Raw genomic sequence first — 17,265 nt, forward strand, 5'->3', positions numbered from 1 at the left:
GGGATTAAATCCCTAAGCTATGGTTAAGGTTGGTATGGTCTACATGAATATATATATATATATATATTTTTATAAACTTAGTTTGTTCATGTAAGCCCTCACAGCTCACTGGACGACATATTTTATTAGTTATTGGCTTCCGCCAGCCCCTATTATTGTAATACTGTGATTATTGTTAAGCAGGCTTTTGATAATCTCGGATTACTAGCTAGTTACGACACTAAATCTACAGGAGCAAGTTTGGGTCATGACAGCGGTGGTGGTGAAGGTATGATGGCAATGGTGGTAGTAGTGGTGTTGGTGATAGTGGCAGTGGTGGCAGTGGCATGGCGGTAGTGGCATGGCAACAAGCAATGGTGATGGTGGTGGTAGTAGTTGCATTGATGGTGGTGGTGGTGGCGATGACAATAGTGATGGTAGTGGTAGTAAAATGATGATGGTGCTTATGATAACAATAACAATGGTGATGAAAGTGGTGGTAGTAGTGGTGATGGTGGTAATGGCGACGACGATGATGGTAGTGGTGGTGGTGGTAATAATAGCGGTGATGACGAGTATATAATAGTGTATATCGATTCTTATATTTAATATTTATAAATTTAGTTAGAATTAAGTAAATTTTATACAATTTAATTTTTTTTTAAATTTTAACATACATTTTAAGAAACACTTAAATTTTTAAATAATATCAATTGTAATTATTAAACATACTTAATTAATTATTATTCAATATATTCAATTTGAAAAACAGAATCAAGTTATCAAACACTTCATAAATCATAATCAAATAATAATAAACACCACAATTTAATCTTTAAAAAAAACCGCATAAAGATCATAATGTGACGAGCACTTTTTTTTTTTTTTGGGTTAAGGTACGTAGTATAGAATTTAGTTTAGGGATAAAAGTAAAATTAACCTATTTTTTAAGGAGAAATAAAAAATTAGTGGATGTTTAGTTTAGAAGGTTTTATTTTGTTAAAATTAATCAGAGCGGGACCCAAAAAGTTGACGCGTAATTCCGTAGTGTATTTGGGATTGTTTTCGGAACTTTCCTTGGTGGATTTGTCTGTCTGTAGAGATTGATTGTGAAACAGTTTATTTTCCTTGACGATCGAAGGCCCGAAGCAAACCCAAGATTCACATTTCGATCGAGCGAGAGAGATTTGTCGGAATTCAACGTGATCTTTATTGATCGATCAACATGAGTTTTCTATTCGGCAAGAGGAAGACACCTGCAGGTTCACATTTCGATCTTGTTTGAATTTTGTTGCTTGGGATATCACTCGTTGACAAATCTAATGATTTGGTTCGCTTGAAATGTTCTGTATATCCTGGAATTGTAAACAAATAGGTCTCAAATTTTAGTTTTATTTGTTTTAAGATGGTCCTTCTGATCACGATCGTAGAGGGCGTATGTAATCTCGAGTTAGGGTTTTTATTGTTTATCATTTCACTGAATTCTTGCTTCTCAATTTTGCTAATTGCGCATCAAAATACTAAAATTGATATAACTTGCTTAGGTAGAGTTTGCTTTTGTAATTCACACAAATGGAGTAATTCCTAAATTGGATCATGTTTTTGAATTCTTTGTTTTACTTAATTTAGTTTGTAAAGCTGCGGTGCTGAATTGGCTTTCAGTTTCGATATGTGCCTCTGTGTAAAATCAAAACAATTGAGATGAAAATAGAAAAAGAGGGAAAGAAAACCGGGGGCTTGAAACATTTTCTGGGTTCAATTAGTAGAGATGGAGATGGAGAACCCTTCTAAGCTCTTCACAAGTGAATTACAAGTTAAGAAGCACAAACACAGACACAATGTGGGCACGCATAGACGTAAATTTTTAGAAAATGTAGGACACGATACATTGGGAACACATGAAAAAAGTGTAATTTTATATATTTATTATGTGTCATATTTTTAAATATTTAATATGTATTTTATGTCAAATATTTAATTTTATCAAATTTATCAACTTTAGGTATGTTATTTTATTAAAAAAAAAATTAAAATTTTAATTTTTTTGAAAAACATGGTCCTTAGCATGTCTCCAGCGTGTTCCCAATGTGTCCTTAGTGTGTCCTCAGTGTGTCTGTAGCATGTTCCAAGTGTCTGACTCTTTCCAGCGTGTCCGACATTTGTCTGGAGCATGTCCGTGTCGGACTCTTGTACGTGACCTGCGAGAGTTGCTCGTGCTTTATAGGTTACAACTTACAAGATATTTTTCATTGACAATTGACTCTACAAATCACTTGCAAAATAGTAGGCTATCTGATAACAACTTACGCACTATCTATTACTAGTGCTGCAGCAGTACAAGACTTTGACCACTAAATATCTTCTCGAAACTAAATTGAAACTAAATTGTGAATTCTAATACAATGCAAAAATTACTGCAATCTCAATCTCAATTTCATAGTAGTTTGGATACATGACTATCTGAAAAGTATTTGATACTTCTCAAAATTAACATCGAGTATAAGATATGCTTAGGAAGTATTTGATACGTATCTGCGAGCATCCAATGAATGTCGGTATCTGATACAGGTACAATATGGATACTGATACGACTCTTTTTTAGAAGTATTCATGCTTCATTTTTAATTAGTGTTCTGTTACATTGACAGTAGTGTTATTTAACTAAAGTTCATTTTTTGCTCCTTATTACTTGACTGCAATCATTGTGTGATGTTTTTTTGTTTGCAAGCAAGAACTTTTTGTTACTAGGCATTGCATTTTACATGTAATGCCCTATTAGCATGGAAGACATTGACACGTGAAATTTAATCATCTTGTTCATATCAAAGCCTTATGATCTAGGTACGAATCAGCCTTTTGGGTTTGATTTTTTGAGTTGCATACTTAGTGTTACTAGAAAACGCTGATACCCTAATGATTGCATTTTGGAACGCACTTTTTGAAATGTGGTTTACTTTCATTCTAAAGTAGTAAATTCAGCACTTTGAAAAGTTTTGTTTTTTGTTTTTTGTTTTTTTTTTCTAATATATTTTCTTTTATCAAATATAATGATACAAAATATAAAAAATGGGTTATAATGCTCATAGAAATGTGTTGTTATAATATTAATTTAGGCCTCATTTGGGAACATCACAAAGTAACCTAAATGCTAAAAAGTTACTAAAAAATCCAAAAAACCAACAAATACCAAAGAGTCAAAGATTTATTTCCATTCACTCTACTTTTTGCACATCTTTTCATAAAAAAACAAAAAGTCATCCCAAACATATTAATTTTTTTCATCTCATATTTTAGACAAAAAATCAAAAAATCACTAAAAAAATATGTTCCTAAACGAGGCCTTAAAATAAATAAGCATGTTCCTAAATGAGGCCTTGGATCTAATTGTTAAAAAAAAAAACTCGACTGAAAGTACTTTAAATTCTTATAGCGCAAACTACACAAGTCTACCCATGTCGTACCACAATTTAGAGCAAATGGTGTACCAAGTTCCCATTTCATGTACCAAAACGATCCACATTCCAAGTAACATAGTCATATACCCGTGGAGCATGGCATGCACACGTCACTTAATTGGAATACTATTGGAGTGTTACCTTGGGTTGTTGTTCTGCATAAGGGTTTAAATTTTTATTTCTTATAATGATGAAAGGAACCTTAGGTAATAGTTATATCTTGCAAAACTCATGCATTGCATGGCATTTCATGATTTTGAACTCATATTGTTTTATTACTTTGGATGTTGGAATATTGGAAAGAGGGTAAATAGCATAGTAACCCAGGAAGTGAGTCGGTTTTGGAAATGTGTTGTGTATGGTATTGGTACCTGTGTGAGCAGTCAAGGTGTTCAATTATCCTGTCTTGTGCTTGATGCCAGACGAATGTAGGAAATGTTTTTGGGCGTCCACTGGCCCTGTCGTATTGTGAGCCAGCAAATGTGGAAAAGATATACGTTTTAGGTGCCCATCGCCTTGTTGTATTGTGAGTCGGTAAATGTTAGAATAATTTTGATATAAAATCTATATATATATATATTTATATGTAATTGACTTGTGCATTAGGATTCTATGGCGTATTTACCACCCTATGGTTGATCTTGAGTTTGATACTACATAAGTGCATTGAGCATCATCACTTTAAAAAAGGGAAAAAAAATCGTGGATTTTGTCATCACATGTGCATGACATGGTCATATTTATATCAAACATTTATATATTCTGTTAAAAGTATTTCTACTAGGCTATATTACTCATTCCTATTATAACAACATTTTAGGGATTAGTGATGTGCCTCCACCCAAGTGAAGGATAGTGGATATCTTTTAAAAGGAGCACTAAGGCTCTTTTGTTGTTTATGAGCCACAGCTATGGAGCTTATTTGTCTCGAGTTAGTGTTTCCTGATTTTGTGTAATTAAGGCCATAGCCTTGAAAGATGTAAGCCACCAGGGTATTTTTATTTGCATTTCTCTTACTCTTTGAACTATTTGTGTATTTATTTTGTTTTGTGGAAAGATCCAAATGCAATGTGAACATGTATCACTTTGGAGAAGTTCAAGGAGGAAGAGAAGTACTTTTCAGGTATCAGATTGATATGTTCCATATATTTCTTTGGTGCTTCTACTCATAATGTAAAATGAGAATAATTATAAAGGATTTGTAATTATAATAGGAATAAAATACCAGATTGTCTCTCCTATCTCACTTGTGGCTGTCCATGTGGATGTATTTTCCTACTGGAAAAGATAAAAACTAAGCTGATCGAGAGAGATCTAATGGATTATTTATCTTAATACTAGTATAGTACATACAATATGTAGTAACTAAAAGATGTTGAGATTTCAAACTTGAACTTGCCCTTGGCCGTGACCACCTTCAATCTCATTTGTGTTTCTCTTGTTTATGTATTTGCGCACTTTCCTGATGATCCAAATGATGAAGCGACAAGTGTAGACAAGGAAAACTATAAGAATTAGGGCCAAGCATAAGACCAACCATATCCCAGACACATCGATATGTTCTGGCGAAATGGCAATCATCAAAGAAGAATAAGTGATTACCAAGGTTGTCATTGTCACCCACATTGCAACCACTAGCATCCACCTCAAAATTCTTTTCTTCAATGGTAACCCACTTACAAGCAAAAGCATTATGGTCAGAGAAGCAACAAAATATATTGTGTTTGCAATCCAAAATAATTGAACATCTGTTTTTCTCTTGTTTATGTATTTGGATTTTCCATTTGATTTAAGCCCATCAGGTGGGCTAAGCCCAGATTGGTAAGCCATTCCTGCAATTACAGTTGCGGATATCAACAAGCCATCACGTTTTCTATTTAACCAATCATCTTTGTTTGTTGGGGGCTTCAACGTGCCATTGACCAGCGAGTAGGAATGGCAACGGGGTGGGCCGGGGCCGGGGATCACACTCCCCGTCCCCGATCCCCGATGGTGGAAATACCCCCGTCCCCGGCCCCGATCCCCGACGGGGAGCTCATAACCGCCCCCGTCCCCGTCCCCTAACGGGGATCGGGTTTCCCCGACCCCGAAATTCCCTGACCCAAAAATTAAAAAAAAAAAAAAAATCTAAAAAACATATTTCAACAACAAATCTAACAGATTTCAACAACAAATCAGAGAGAGAGAGAGAGAGAGATATTTTCAACAACAGATTTCATTTTCTTGATCTTCATCAACAAATAGATTAAAAAATCTAACACATTCATCAACAAATCTAGCAGAGATTAACATGTTCATCTTCATCATTTCTAGAACTGAAGAACAAAATCAAAAAACAGAGAACAAAATCAAAAAAACAGAGAGAGAGAGAGAGAGGGGGGAGGAGATATCGCGAGAGAGAGACAAGAAGATACCATGAGAGGGAGAGAGGAGGAGTTGCGGTGAGGAACGACGGTGCGGGAGGAGGCGTCGCCGACCAAACCAGGAAGGGAGAGAGAGAGAGAGAGAGAGAGAAGGAGATACCATGAGAGAGAGACGATAGCGTGAGAGAGAGAGACGAAGAAGCCGCTGCTGACCAAAACGGTGAGGAGGAGCTGCGGTGAGGAGCAGCGGTGAGGGAGTTCCGCCAGAGGAGGAGCGGCGGTGAGGGAGGAGCCGTTGCCGACCAAAATGGTGAAGGAGAGGCGGTGAGGAACGACCGTGTATGTGAGAGAGAGAGGGAGAAGATGTTTGTGCGTGGGTGTGCTGCGTCTACCAACAGCCCAAACCCTACACACTCCCACACATATATTATATATAGAAGGGGCAAAATAGTAATTTCACACCGGGGCAACCGGGGCGGGGATCGGGGACGGGGACGGTGTCAGGGTCGGGCCGGGTCCGGGGCTGAAACATGTATCCCCGTCCCCGGCCCGAATATTATCGGGGATTCAATTTTTAATACCATCCCTAGCCCGTTGGGGGTATTTTTCGGAAAATAACCGCTCGATTCGGGGTCGGGGGATCGAGTACCTGTCGAGCCGGGTTCCAATTGCCATCCCTACCAGCGAGGGTGGCTGTGATACTAATATTTTCCCATGACCACGCAGTTGGTGGCCAATGTGGCCTCCAGCTTGCATAACCAATCTACTGATTTCCATTGCCTTTAAATCTCTAATTGGCATATGTTCTATGATATCCAAAGCCGTGATACCATGTCCATTCACAGCATTCACTTCCACCACCGTTTCTTCCAATAGGTATTTTATGGTCTGCACAAATTAATACAAAGGAATCTATGTATGATGTATCTAATTAATTCTAATTATTCTGCTACAACTTATTAGAAGGATTTCTATTGAAATTTTGATTAGAAGTATGTATATAAAGCATGGTGCCTATCATCATTTGTTAAGCAAGGTGTTATTTGATAAAACTCAAAATTAAAAATTGAAAAACATAAAATTAAAGTTTTGAAATTGAATGTTAAATTTTTTAAAGTTCAAATGTTATTTGATAAAAAATTAAGTGATGAATTAAAATAAATTATACTTTTTATATAAAATAGATACTATATGCATCCTTTTTGTTACTTATAATACAGGGCTCGCCCATGTGCAAGGCCATTAAGATCATTGTCTTGGGTTCGAAAATGAGAAAGATCTCCAATTTTCAAAAGGTAATTTATAAGTGGTTCACAGCATAAAATCCACCAATAACTTTAGCCACATGTTAGAGTAAGTAGTTGAAAGGCTCTATTGAGCACAATGAAAACCCATTTATTACAAAGTTAAAAGAAGTTTATAACTTAACTTGTTAAAAGCAACACAACCTTTCTCTCTTAGCAATTGTATGTTATTTTTTAATTTTTTATTTCTATAATTTCTATGTAAGGAAATAAATAAATAAATACAACGAGGAAATTAACAAAATTACTTTATTTTATATGAATTTGACATTGATTAAATCTTAATTGCACCTGCATTATAAATAAAGTTTATTTTATTTTATTTATCATATATATATAGCTTTATTTATTTTTATAATGAAATATTTTTATTTTTAATGTGTTAAAAGTTATTCTTGATTGTGAACCTATTTTGTATCAGATGATTCACTAATTTGTGAGGCAAACAAAGAACAACCACGAGACAAACACTAGGGTTTGCCATTAACAACACCTTAACTATCTGGATATACCCATTTGCAGAGGCCAAGTGAAGAGGCGATCGGCCCTTTGAATCTAAATCAGAGACCAAGTCTTTCTTGAGAGTCACAAGAGCTTTTGCAAAATCCAGATGACCTTGCATAGCAGCTATATGAAGAGGATTCTCATCGAAACAAGTGAGTGAAGATCGGGACAGAGTGAGTCTATCTTCTTCAATCAACTTCTTCAAGGACTCAGTATTCCCACTCACTGATGCTTCATAAAGCATATTCTCTCTCATACCTATCTCAGTCTCATGAGTTCCTTCCATTTCTGGCACTTGGTGCTTGCCTTGGTGATAGAAAGTTGAAAACAGTATCCTCTCTCTTGTGGCTTTGCTTGCTTGCTAAAACGTTTTGCACTCAAACTCTACTTTTGTCTCTGTATACCTTCATTCTTCATGTGGATCCGTCAAATTATACAACCAATATTATTGCGGATTTTGAATTCCACCCCGCAGCAAGATTTCAGTATCATGATTGGATTGCATTCTACACTACTTGTTTATTACCGAGGAAATAAAGTCTACAAGTCTACCAATTCAGCCAGCAACAGCTACACATTGTAAGGCCGCAGCCGCAGCTAAGGCTGCAGTCCTTCCTATAAACAGAGAACACAGAGGGTATGTTTGATCGTAAGGATTAAAGCATGGATTAGGATTATTAATCCGTGGGCCCAATCATCCTATGTTTGTTTTGACACTTTGGTTTAGGATTATTAATCCAATGGATAATTAATCCAACAAATTTGTAGAATTATTAGTAATGGGGTAGGGGTGGGATAGTTAATACCACACTAATTTGATAGGATTATTAATACCTCATTATTAGTGTTGTGAATCAAACATGGCCAGAGGCAGCAATGTTTTCAAAACCGGATCGGTGAGCAAATCGAAAAAGAAATTGAGTAAACGGGTCACCGGTTCAATAGTCAGGTCAAAGTAGTCGAACCGTGACGTCATAATTAATATTATATAATTAAAAAATATAATTATAAATTATAAATAAATAAAAATATATATAAATAATCAAATAAAAATAAAAATTGTTTCGCAGTATTTATTAATAATATTTAATAAGGTCATAATTGATAAAAAAAAAAGTCACTTATTTTAAAGAAATTAAATTTTTTAAACATTCCCTCCAAATAAATTGATTGAATGCTATATTTAATTTTGGAGGGAAATGAAATTTTCAACTCTCCCTCCAATCAATATATTTCAAATAATTTGATTGAATTCCACATAGAATTTTGTAGATTTTCTTTGAAATTTTTTTTCCTATAAATAGGAATAGACTTTCATAATCTTCTCAAGCTTTCAATAAGACTCTTCTTTATGAGAGAAGACTCTTGAAATAAGAATTTTTTAGTCAAAATTTTGAAATATATATATATATATATATAAGAAAGAAAGAAAGAAAATAATAAATAAATAAATAAATCGGTCTGACCCTCCCGACCCGGTCCGGGTCACCGGTTTTGCCAGTTTGACCATTGGGTCACCGGGTTTTCCCGATTTTGGCCCCACTCCAGGTTTAGGGGGTTGACCGGACCGAAACAAGGCCCGGTTCCCGGTCCAACTGGTTCGATCGGCCGATCCAGTCCGAGTTTGAAAACAATGAGAGGCAGTTACATTGTAACGCTACATTTTAGGAAAAATGATTGAGAGTACTAACAGAGCCACTAATGATTTGGCAGTGAACCACACTCACTGCCTATGCTTTGTTTTTTTTTTTTTTTTTGATTTTTTTTTAATGGTATAAATTATTATTGATATTTTAGTTTGTTAGTGAGATATGATTAGGCAGAAATTTCTATGGTACATGAAATGGTTTTGATATACCCCATATGAATAAATTTAAACCATTAAATCTAAAAGTAAATAAATCTAACCATTGGTAATGATTAAAATTAGGTGTAAAAAACAAGATAGTATTCAATGGTTTTGAAGCCAAAAAATAAGTTTTCAACTTATCACAATAACTAAGTGCACTACTATTTGATATAATTATACTTACTATTTCAAATAATTATACTTACTATTCAAGTATTAACAAAATACACTTAACCTGCTCTTCAAGTAATAGGTAAATTTAAAAAAAAAGGTTATAATAAATTTAAAAAACCTCTAAAATAAATATGAAATCTATAAAATAGAATATGAGAAAGAAATATACAAAATAAATATGAATTTTATACATTTTATTATAATCTTTTACATTTTATGAAATATGATTTATTTATTTATCTACTTAATGACAATAAATTTTATATAATTTAAATTTTTCTTAAGTTTTAACGTACATTTTAAGAAATATTTAAATTTTTAAATAATATCAATTGTAATTATTAAACGAACTTAATTGATTATCATTCAATATATTTAATTTTAAGTACTGAATTAAGTTATCAAATACTTCATAGATCATAATCAAATAATATTTAACACCACAATTCAATCTTAAAAATTCCCCACGAAGATCATAATTTTATTATTATTTTGTTTGTTAAGGTACGTAGTATAGAATTTCCTTAGTTTAGGGATAAAAGTAAAATTAACCTATTTTTTGAGGAGAAATAAAAAAATTAGTGGATGTTTAGAATTTTTTATTTTATTAAATTAATCAGAGCGGGACCCAAAAAATTGACGCGTAATTCCAAAGTGTATTTGGATTGTTCGGAACTTTCCTTGGTGGATTTGTCTGTCTGTAGAGATTGATTGTGATATAGTTTATTTTTCTTGACGATCGAAGGCCCGAAGCAAACCCAAGGTTCACATTTCGATCGAGCGAGAGAGATTTGTCGGAATTCAACGTGATCTATATTGATCGATCAACATGAGTTTTCTATTCGGCAAGAGGAAGACACCTGCAGGTTCACATTTCGATCTCGTTTGAATTTTGTTGCTTGGGTTATCACTCGTTGACAAGTCTAATGATTTAATTCGCTTGAAATGTTCTGTATATCCTGGAATTGTAAACAAATAAGTCTCAAATTTTGGTTTTATTTGTTTTAAGATGGTCCTTCTGATCACGATCGTAGAGGGCGTATGTAATCTCGAGTTAGGGTTTTTATTGTTTATCATTTCACTGAATTCTTGCTTCTCAATTTTGCTATTTGCGCATCAAAATACTAAAATTGATGTAACTTGCTTACGTAGAGTTTACTTTTTTAATTCATACAAATGGAGTAATTCCTAAATTGGATCATGTTTTTGAATTCTATGTTTTACTTAATTTAGTTTGTAAAGCTGCGGTGCTGAATTGGCATTCAGTTTCGATATGTGCCTCTGTGTAAAATCAAAACAATTGAGATGAAAAATAGAAAAAGAGGGAAAGAAAACCGGGGGCTTGAAACATTTTCTAGGTTCAATTAGTAGAGATGGAGAACCCTTCTAAGCTCTTCACAAGTGAATTACAAGCTTAGAAGCACTAACAAGGACACAACGCTGACATGCAAATACGTAAATTTTCAAAAAAATGTAGGACACGACATGTTGGGAACATGTGAAAAAAATGTAATTTTATATATTTATTATGTGTCATATTTTTAAATATTTAATATATATTTTATGTTAAATATTTAATTTTATCAAATTTGTCAACTTTAAGTATGTTATTTTATCAAAAAAAAATCTTAAATTTTAATTTTTTTGAAAAACATAGTCCTTAGCCTGTCCTCAACGTGTCCGTAGCGTGTACTCAGTATGTCTGTAGCATGTCCCAAGTCGACTCTTTCTAACGTGTCCAACTGTTCCTAGTTTGTCCAACATGTGTCTGGAGCTGTCTATGTCGGACTCTCGTACGTGACCTCCGAAGAGGTGTCTGTGCTTCATAGATTACAAGATATTTTTCATTGGCAATTGGTTCTACAAATCACTTGCAAAATAGTAGGCTATCTGATAATGACTTAGGCACTATCTATTACTAGTACTACAGCAGTACAAGACTTCAACCACTAAATAACTTCTCGAAACTAAATTGAGAATTCTAATACATTGCAAAAATTGCTGCAATCTCAATTTCATAGTGGTTTGGATACATGACTATCCGAAAAGTATTTGATACTTCTCAAGATTAACATCAAGTATTAGATATGCTTAGAAAGTATTTGATACGTATTTGCGAGCATCTGATGAATGTCAATATCTGATACAGGTAGGATACGGATATGACTCTTTTTTAGAAGTATTCATGCTTCATTGTTAAGTGTTCTGTTACATTGACACTAGTGTTATTTAACTAAAGTTCATTTTTTTACTCCTTATTACTTGACTGCAATCATTGTGTGATGCTTTTTTGTTTGCAAACATGAACTTCTTGTTTCTAGTCATTGCATTTTACATGTAATGCCCTATTAGCATGGAATACATTGACATGTGAAATTTAATCATCTTGTTCATATCAAAGCCGTATGACCTAGGTATGAATCAGCCTTTTGGGGTCATTTTTTGAGTTGCATATTTAATATATACTAGTGTTACTAGAAAACGTTGATACCCTAATGATTGCATTGTGGAACGCACTTTTTGAAATGTGGTATACTTTCATTCTAAAGCGGTAAATTCAACAATTTGAAAAGTTTTGTTTTTTGTTTTTTTTCCAATATATTTTCTTTTATCAAATATAATGATACAAAATATATATATAAAAAAAAGGGGTTATAATGTTCATAGAAATGTGTTATTACAATATTAATTTAGGCCTCATTTAAGAACATCACAAAGTAGCCTAAAAGCTAAAAAGTCACAAAAAAATCCAAAAAGCCAACAAATACCAAAGAATCAAAGATTTATTTCCATTCACTGTACTTTTTGTACATCTTTTCGTAAAAAAACAAAAAGTCATCCCAAATATGTTAGTTTTTTTTATATCATATTTTAGCCAAAAAATCAAAAAGTCACTAAAAAAGTATGTTCCTAAGCAAGGCCTTAAAAAAAATAAGCATGTTCCTAAATAGGAATGGCAACGGGGCGGGGCGGGGCCGGGGATCCCACTCCCCGTCCCTGATCTCCGATGGCCAAAACTTCCCCGTCCCCGGCCCCGATCCCCAACGGGGAACCTATCACGGTCCTCGTCCCCGCCCCCAACGGGGATCGGGCTTCCCCGACCTCGAAAGTTCCCCGATTCAAATCCGTTTCAATATTCAACACAGAGACATACTCACATGTATACATTCAACATAGAGACATTCAACAACATTCAACAAATACATACATACATACTCACATGTATACATTCACAAGCACACACATACATTATACATACACACAGAGACATACACATACATGTATACACAGAGAGAGAGGACGACGGAGGAGATCGGCATAGATTGGCTGATCGGCGGCGACGAACAGCTGATCGGCGTAGATCGGACGAGATCAACACAGATCTGAGAGAGGGCAGTGATGGAGGTGGAGCGAACGGAAGAGTTGACGGAGGTGAAGGCTGCGCTGAGGAGGAGACGAATGGCGGAGACGACAGCAAGGTGGACAGCGACTCTGGCGTCGCGGACAGTGACAGCTGCGTTGAGGAGGCGGAGATGAGAGGTGCGATGCGAGAGTGAGAGAGAGGAGAGGTGCGAGATTGAGAGAGTGTAGAGGGAAGAGAGAGAGTGAGAGAGAGAGAGACAGAACAGAATAGTTGAGGGTTATATTATATATTAACTATTAAGGGGCATATATAATAAGTTTGATTCGGGGGGCTAACGGGGACGGGGTCAGGGCCGGGGACGGGCAGGGGTCGGGGGTGAAAAATATATCACCGTCCCCGGCCCGAAAATCATCGGGGATTTATTTTTGAGTACCATCCCTGGCCCGTAGGGGATATTTTTCGGGAAAAAACCGCTTTAATCGGGGTTGGGGGGTCGGGTCCCCGTCGGGCCGGTTTCAAATTGACATCCCTATTCCTAAATGAGGTCTTGGATATCTAATTGTTAAAAAAATAAAAAAAAAACCTGAACTCGACCAAAAGTATTTTAAATTCTTATAGTATAAACTACACAAGGCTACCCATATCATACCACAATTTGGAGCAAATGGTGTACCACTTTACCATTCCATGTACCAAAACGATCCACATTCCAAGTAAGATAGTTATATACCCGTGGAACATGGCATGCACATGCCATTTAATTGGAATACTATTGGAGTCTTACCTTGGGCTGTCGTTCAGGTTCCTATTTTTATTTATATGGACCAGGTAACAATGGTTATGCTATAAAGCTTGAAGTTATGATTACTCTAAAAGCTATAATGTATAAGTTGAATATGTGGTTGTAATTTCAGAACTTCTACGGGAAAATAAGAGGATGTTGGACAAATCTATTAGAGAAATAGATCGGGAGAGGCAAGGCTTACAAGCACAAGAGAAGAAATTGATTGCAGAGATAAAGAAAAGTGCCAAGCAAGGACAGATGGTATGTACTTGTGTAAAATTACCTCTTTTTAATATGAACTACTATATATTATATTTTAAAAACTTAGTAAAAAGCACATATTCCTTTTATGCTTTCCATGGGTGCAGGTGATCTTATTTTGAATGCAAGATTTTACCACCTTAATTAAGATGCAGATGCAAATATGTGGCATCTTTAATTCGAGTTATGTATTTTCAAGAGTTTCAAATCACCTGGTTGATTTTCCCAAGTATAGACTAATAGTTTATATTTGTGGATATTCACTTATTTGTATGCTGTGAAATATATTGAAAAACTGTATTTGCAATCGAAGCATAAACTTGCAGCTCAACCTTGAATATCATTTATAGTCTTTCACTAAACTCCTTCAAATGTGGGTGAACAAATAAACCAACACTTCTTCGAATGTGGGTGAACAAATAAACCAACATTTTGGATTGTAAGCATCAGTATCTTGTTGCTAATACATAGAAAGCTGCCATTGGCCTGATCACAAAATGTTGTTCTACCTGATTTGTTTAAATTAACATAGGTTTAAAGCATTATATTCATGGCACTGTGAAAATCAATTTATAAAACATTGTTCTCATCCTCCGTTGCTGTACCTGGTTATAGGGTGATGGAAACTTGGAGTTACATAAAAAGATTGTTAGGGCTGCTGGTGCTCTATCATAGTGTTGGAGGGGCATCTATTTTTCTTTACTGATGTTACTTGTGCAAACATGATATGAGTTATTCAAGCACTTTATTCAGGACATTCTTCTTTTAATAAGTTTTCTGCATGAAATTCTTTTATTCAGGCTCTGTGATTATATAGATCACTACGCTGAGAATCACTCAAAAATCAGCTGACAAACAGTGCATTGGGCATTTTTATCTTCAATAAGTCTGAGGAGCTTGCCTTATTTCCATCCATTCTCTATCCGGAGTCAGGATGTGATCTCCATACGCCATAACCTTATTCAGTTTTATACTTTTATTGCATGTAGCCTTTTGTCTCATATGTAGTTCCTTCCATTTACATGTACTTCTGTAGTATGTACTAATGCTTATATATCTATGTTCACCCGCCATTATTTTGTTCTGTTTTGGAGTTAGTTTTCATGTGTTGATGTATGTTAATAGAGTTACCTGCTTTTGGAATCATGATTTTTAATATTATCAGCAGATTTCTCGCCTCCTTCCCCTCTTTTTGGAAAATTAATTCAAAATTATAGTTTATTATTCTTCTAGATAGCCCCTGCTTGATAGAATTATTAAGTTTGTGGCATCATTTATGAATACAAATGGAGTGAGCTATGTACCCACATTATCTTAAATATTAAACATTTGATTGCAAGTACTGTTGTTCCAGGGAGCTGTTAAGGTGATGGCAAAAGACCTTATTAGAACACGACATCAGGTCGAAAAGTTTTATAAGCTGAAATCTCAACTCCAGGGTGTAGCTCTTAGAATTCAGGTATGCTTTGCTTTTGGTTAATTGTTCATTATTTTCATTAATATTTTTAATGTCATGTAACATTATTTTGTCATTGTCGCCTTTGTATTAGGGCCGAGTCATGTTGTTTATATGTGTCTTTTGAACATTTTGTTCAGAGAAATAATGGGAAAAAGTCATTGCTCTTGTTTTTATCGAAGGAAATTCAATATCCTTGTGTGCTTCTCGTTACAGAGCCTCTGATGAATATATTAATTGAAATTTCTGTCTATAAATGTGATGATCAGATATGGTGAAATGGGTTTTTGTTGTTCTTTGTTCTCTCTTTAGTTGAATCTACATCCTCTTTCCCTTTCTGCATCTTCAAATGGAATTTTGAGTTGGATTTTGATATAGCATTTTTTTTTGGGGGGGAACAAGTTTAGATTCATAAAGAGTTGACTTTCATATTTGGTTAAACATATAGTATGTTTATTTATATGCTCATCTATAGACTGTATATACCATTATATAAAGTGAACATGCTAGTTTGGTGTGAACACCAAATTGAAACTGTGTAACTCTTTTCAATTCCAAATTATCCAACAAAGATTTATCTTTTACTGTTTGAAAGTTTTATGTTGATCTTAATTGTGGGGTTAAAGATAGTAAAATCCACTCGTTCAGAACCATTCAACCTCAAAATATATGTGACTGTTTCGGCTACTTTATGATGTATTATGAACACATGCAACACGTGTGCCATGATCTCTAGTATTAGCTAAAAAGAACTGGCGATGACAAAAATATATGTACCGGCTGGCTAATAAAAGCCGAGACAAGCAAGAATTCGATCTGCGTTGGAATGCAAGTTCCAGGTTTTTTTTTTTTTTTGTCAGCTATAAGATTGTGTACCCTGACAAATTTATAGTAACTTTGCTAGTTATCTTCTTGTTGTACTAATATTTAGATTTATTTCTATTTAAAAAAAATTAGACTTTGAAGTCAACACAAGCTATGGGAGAGGCAATGAAAGGTGTGACAAAGGCAATGGGTCAGATGAATAGGCAGATGAACTTGCCATCGCTGCAGAAAATAATGCAAGAATTTGAGAGGCAGAATGAGAAGATGGAAATGGTTACTGAGGTCATGGGAGATGCCATTGATGATGCTTTGGAAGGGGACGAGGAAGAAGAAGAAACAGAAGAGCTAGTGAGTCAGGTTCTTGATGAGATCGGAATTGATATAAAATCAGAGGTACTTTTTCTTTTCACTTTGAGTCCCTCTATCAACTAGAATTTAGGTAAATAAGTCTTTTTTTCAATATTAACCATTTGGGTATTTGATGTGCAGCTTTTGAATGCACCATCATCTGCTGTAGCTGCCCCAGCTGCAAATAATAAGGTTGCACAAGCTGAAGCAACAGGAAGTGATGACACTGGGATAGACAGTGATTTACAAGCAAGGTTAAACAATTTGAGAAAAATGTAGTATTTTACTTGAAATACGAAAAATTGGTATGCGCTTGTAACTTGTGTGAAGACTTTGTCAATTCATGGTTTGGTACAGCTTATATATTACAATGAAACTACTTTTGATGCTTCATATTACCTTTCAATGCTTTCCTGAACTTAACCAACCTGCTTGCGGTACAGTTAGGCCTTTCTAGACATCCTTGGTTATTTAGAGGTTGCATATGGGTGGCTTTGGACAGGTCAAAATAGTTATGCATTAAAACAACTCAATCGAAATATGCCCGTTTAATAAACGGGAATTGGATATAGGTTGGACAAAATGAACGAATTGGGTTT

The 17,265-nt window shown here is 34.9% G+C and overlaps 1 protein-coding gene across 2 annotated transcripts; it reads left to right on the forward strand.

The window, feature by feature from the left end:
• The first annotated feature begins 939 nt into the window (after positions 1–939).
• LOC114276910 (vacuolar protein sorting-associated protein 2 homolog 1) lies at positions 940–17,059 on the forward strand. Of its 2 annotated transcripts, none has more exons than XM_082869046.1 (5): positions 940–1,241; positions 13,907–14,037; positions 15,392–15,496; positions 16,451–16,711; positions 16,808–17,059. In XM_082869046.1, exons 1-5 carry the CDS (start codon positions 1,205–1,207, stop codon positions 16,943–16,945), a joined length of 672 nt encoding a protein of 223 aa, XP_082725172.1. In that variant the 5' UTR covers positions 940–1,204; the 3' UTR covers positions 16,946–17,059. The 2 variants fall into 2 exon arrangements, with proteins under 2 accessions (XP_082725172.1, XP_028074551.1); XM_028218750.2 differs by lacking the exon at positions 940–1,241 and adding an exon at positions 10,192–10,494.
• The last annotated feature ends 206 nt before the right edge of the window (positions 17,060–17,265 follow it).

The sequence above is a fragment of the Camellia sinensis genome, chromosome 5, assembly GCF_055761805.1.
Source record: "Camellia sinensis isolate YWXY chromosome 5, ASM5576180v1, whole genome shotgun sequence".
In the NCBI taxonomy this organism is placed as follows: domain Eukaryota; kingdom Viridiplantae; phylum Streptophyta; class Magnoliopsida; order Ericales; family Theaceae; genus Camellia; species Camellia sinensis.